Here is a 4556-nt window from a genome sequence, read left to right on the forward strand (position 1 = left end):
AACCTTTTAGAAGCCAAAAAAAAGAAAGAAAAACAATGTCCCTTGAGCCTCTGGATTGAAAGCAGGGGGAGGGTGAGGCAGGTTTTTGCGGAATCGTCTCGTCCTTTATATAAACGGCAAAACCAATGCAACGCTACCGGTATTGGTAGTCAGAGGAACCCACTGGTGGTGGGGTTTTTTTATATATATATCTACAGTCAATGCACCGGGTGAAGCTCTATTGTCCCTCGACCTGACCGTTGACCTTGACGCGCCACCGCACGCGCGAGGGGGGGGCGAACCGCACAGTGCGCCCGAGCGCAGGGGATTTACGCGCAAACCCAAAGAAGCACCCCGGGGGTTCTGCCCCAGTGTGCAGCGATCAAAGCTGCAAATAACGTGGTGTATACACACACGCACACACGCACACACACGCACACGACAAGGCGAAGGTACAGGTAGCATGCGTTAGCGTGGATCCTGAATTCGGCGAGGACAGGAGGAGGACGGACGCGGTGGGCAGGGTGTCAGTACCATTCTCTGTCCACCATATTCACACCAGTCCGAATCAAAACCAGTATGTGAACATACGTCACGTACGCCCCACCTACCCCCTGACTGACTGACTGACTCACTCTCTCTCTCCCTCTCTCTCTCTCTCTCTCTCCTCTCTCTCCTCTCTCTCCCTCTCTCTCCCTCTCTCTCTCTCTCTCTCTCTCTCTCTCTCCCTCTCTCCCTCTCTCCCTCTCTCTCTCCTCTCTCTCCCTCTCTCTCTCTCTCCTCTCTCTCTCTCTCCCTCTCTCTCTCTCCCTCTCTCTCTCTCTCTCCCTCTCTCTCCCTCTCTCTCTCTCTCTCTCTTTCTCCCTCGCTCTCTGCCAAACGCTTCCCTTCTACCCCACACGGACTTTTCGCTTCACACACACCCCTCCCCCTGACATCAGAGGAGGCAGAGGCGCCCCTTCGCCCCGGTCCAAACTCCACTTACAAAGCCCGACATTACATCTGTCAAAGAGGAGAGCTGCGTGGACTAACCCGGGACTACTACCCATGTTTTCGTGCGATTTACGGCAATGAGGGATTCCAGAGGCTTAACGCACCTCCAGTTACCAAAGAAGGGGCTGTTTAGCTCATTTATTTGTTAGACGCAGATTGGGAAACGTGAAGGGGGAGTGCATGTTACTCGGCGGGCTTCATTTCTTCGATGCTGCAGAGCAGGAGCTGGATGACATGATGCTGCAGAGTCCGCTTACCTCCACGCCGTTTTCTGTCAAGGATATTCTCAAGCTGGAGCAGCAGCAGCAGCAGCAGCAGCAGCCCGGGTCCCTCGAGCTCCAGCACCGGGCCCACACCCAGCAGCACATGCCCGGGTCTCCTCCACCTCCTCCTCCTCCTCCGCAGCAGCATTTCCAAACTCCGCCGTCCTGCATGCTCGCGGGGGCCCGGGACAGCCCTTCCTTCTCGGACGGAGAGGAAAATCTGGCCTACCTCAGCGCACTGGCGGTGCGGGACGAGGACCGCGGGGAAACCAGTCTGTCCCCGGACATGTACATCCATCCCGGCCACCGGGGAGCCAAGCTGGACGCCGCCGAGCTGGAGGAGCAGGAGAGCAGTGAGTTGAAGCACACGCCGCTACTGTAAAGGCTAGACAAAAGGCACCAGCGGAAATGAGTAACAGTAATGACGGCCAGCATTTTACAGCGACGGCGACTGAGCCGCACAACATCAGATACAAATGTCAGCGGCTTTTTTGAACGTTGAACCTCCCGGTTGTTTTTAGTGCCTACAAAACGATCTGCCCGCTTAAGCCGCAAAACGGCCCGACCCCGTAACCTTAACCAAAAGCAAATTGATGCCGAACTGTAGGGATGTTCAGTCTGTTGCGCACCGCGTAGTTTAGCCGCGTGAAAGAAACACACAACGCGAATCCTCCGTAATGTCTTCACCGCCATTTAACGGGTCATTTCACACCGGCCAAAGCGTCAAACGCTCAGGAGAGAAAATGTGCTTTGCTTCATTTTTCTAAAAAAAAAAATCCTGCAGCTTTTCTGTGGCGAATTATTCCAGTAATTTAAATTAGTATTTGAATATTTCATCCCTTAGGTGACCTTAAGAGAGAAGCCCCAAATCTAGCTCCAAGTGTAAGTCGTGCAAAAGTGAAATGAAATTCCGGTTTAACAACGTGGAAATGGAACGGATTTGGTTTCGTGGATATTTTCTGATCTCGGCGGGGCCCCGGTCCCCCCCCACCCTCTCCAGGCACCAGACATTACCCCCAATAAAGAGCTATCAAATGGTGGAAGTCGGCGGCGCCGCGGCCAGAGGCCCGAGACGAGTCCAGTAAACGTCTGGAAATGTCAAACACTCTCCAGTGGTTTCGGCTGCGCGTACGCTCCGCGGAGCCCTGTTATGATGTGTGGAGCGCGGGCCGGCAATTAGTTTAAGGAGGCTTGTAAAAAAAAAAAAAAAAAAAAAAAAGAGGTGACACCGCGAAGTAGCGCCCATAAACACAGACACGGGCTTGACACGGCGGCCTCGCAGAGACGCGTCCTCTCCCCGGAGAACGACACGGTTACCCATCAGGTATAAACAGGTTCTGGGATGATCCCGAGCTCGGGGAGTCGCTAAAAATTTCACGATTTTGCCCAAAATTGGCCACGGAGACCCCCCCCCCCGGTGTTCTATGGCCTATCTCGCCGTCCCGTTTTCACTGTAATGCCCGATCTTTTGTGTTGTGCACCCTGGTTAAAAGCTTTTGTCATTTTTTTTTGTGTGTGTGTGAAATGTCAAAGGGAAACCAAGAACATGTCCCACGTTTGATTTTTGTCTCTGCAGTTTACAGATTTGGTTTTGGTTTTTTTTTTTTATTAAGAGTTGAGAGGTATGGAGTTTCAGAGAGTCGTGGCTTCTGTTCAGAACTTGTCGAAAGTGCTTTGGTTGTGCACAGAAAAAAGAAAAAACAAAACGAGATAACGTTCGTTTTTTATTTTCTTTCTCTTTCTTTTTTTTTTTTTTTTTTTAACGCGAAGAGACAACATTTCTTGATTTGAGTCCAGAGACTTTAACACTTCTTATGTGACTTTCCCAACCTGCCCAGAGAGCTGCGGGATGGTGTCCCGGGAGGAGTCGGCGGAGGGTGGGCAGGGCGAGTCGGAGAGGCCGTTGCAGAAGCAGAGGAGCCGGCGGAGACCACGGGTGCTCTTCTCCCAGGCGCAGGTCTTCGAGCTGGAGCGGCGCTTCAAGCAGCAGCGCTACCTCTCCGCCCCGGAGCGGGAGCACCTGGCGACCACCCTCAAGCTCACCTCGAACCAGGTGAAGATCTGGTTCCAGAACCGCCGCTACAAGTGCAAACGGCAGCGGCAGGATAAGTCCCTGGAGGCGGCGGGGCAACACCACCCTCCCCCGCCCCGGCGCGTCGCCGTTCCGGTGCTGGTCCGGGATGGGAAGCCCTGCCTGGGCGGCGCGCAGAGCTACGCCGCCACTGCTCCGTACGGATCCAACCCGTACAGCTATAACGGATACCAGGCATACACGTACAACAGCCCCGCTTACAACACCAACTACAGCTGCACGTACACTAGCATCCCCGCCCTGCCCCCGTCCAACACCCCCAACGCCTTCATGAACATGAACTTGGGAAACGTGAGCGGCCTCGGCGGCTCCTCGCAGGCGCAAACACATCAAGGGACAGCGGTCACATCCTGCCAGGGCTCCCTGCAGGGGATCCGGGCCTGGTAGCCTCGTAGAACTCGTCTCCTTTTTTTTTTAAATGGAGCTCTTTCATTTTTGTTGGTTGACCTACAACCTTTTAGAAGCGCGTGTTAACTCGGTGTAAAGTGTTGCTTGTATGTTGGATGTGAGTTTGGACTCACCCGTCGGCTCCGATGACTTTTTCGCACACAGCCTCGGCTTCGGTCACCCGCTTTCGCGTCGTGGCCCGGGGCATTTGTCGGTGCTCCAGGTCGGCGGCGGCCACGCTGAAGCGCAGAGGTGGGATTTCTCCTCATGCGAACTCAACAGGACGATTGGGGGTTTTTTTTAATCTTTGTTTTTCACATGGTATATTTTCAGGCTGTGGAGAGATTGAATTGCTTTAAATTGTTTTTGTTTGGATTTTTTTTTTTTTTTTTGGGTTCAACAGAGAATTGTTTTAGTTTATTTCACATCTATTCAAATAAATCCAAGATATAAGAGAAGGTGCGTTTTGATTCTGTATTCGGGCCAAAAAAAAAAAAAAAAAAAGATTTAATCTTTCTTTTTCTATTTTTTTCTCTCTTTTTTCTTTTTTGTTTAACTTTCAACGCGCTATTAACAAAGAGAGATTTAAATAGCACTATTTGAGTGGCAAAATACAACACTGTCACAGAACTGTATTTTTTCCCCAAATTGGGAAAATAAATAATTATGATAATAATAATAATAATAATAATAATCATAATATAATCACTGCCTCCATACGGTGTCAGTGTGCCCGTCAGTGAATCAGATGCACGGTGGCAAATTACGCTCATAAACATATTAAGGGGAGAGTTGCTGGAGGAGGCCGGGCCACGGGAACTCTTTGTCCCGGTGCCAGGCGA

General features: G+C 51.6%; 1 protein-coding gene across 1 annotated transcript; it reads left to right on the plus strand.

Moving 5' to 3' along the window:
- The first annotated feature begins 851 nt into the window (after positions 1-851).
- Positions 852-4183, plus strand: LOC120799749 (homeobox protein Nkx-2.5-like). The gene is made up of 2 exons (XM_040145086.1): positions 852-1588; positions 3074-4183. Exons 1-2 carry the CDS (start codon positions 1153-1155, stop codon positions 3712-3714), a joined length of 1077 nt encoding a protein of 358 aa, XP_040001020.1. The 5' UTR covers positions 852-1152; the 3' UTR covers positions 3715-4183.
- Positions 4184-4556: the final 373 nt, after the last annotated feature.

Source organism: Xiphias gladius, chromosome 15, assembly GCF_016859285.1.
Source record: "Xiphias gladius isolate SHS-SW01 ecotype Sanya breed wild chromosome 15, ASM1685928v1, whole genome shotgun sequence".
In the NCBI taxonomy this organism is placed as follows: Eukaryota; Metazoa; Chordata; class Actinopteri; order Istiophoriformes; family Xiphiidae; genus Xiphias; species Xiphias gladius.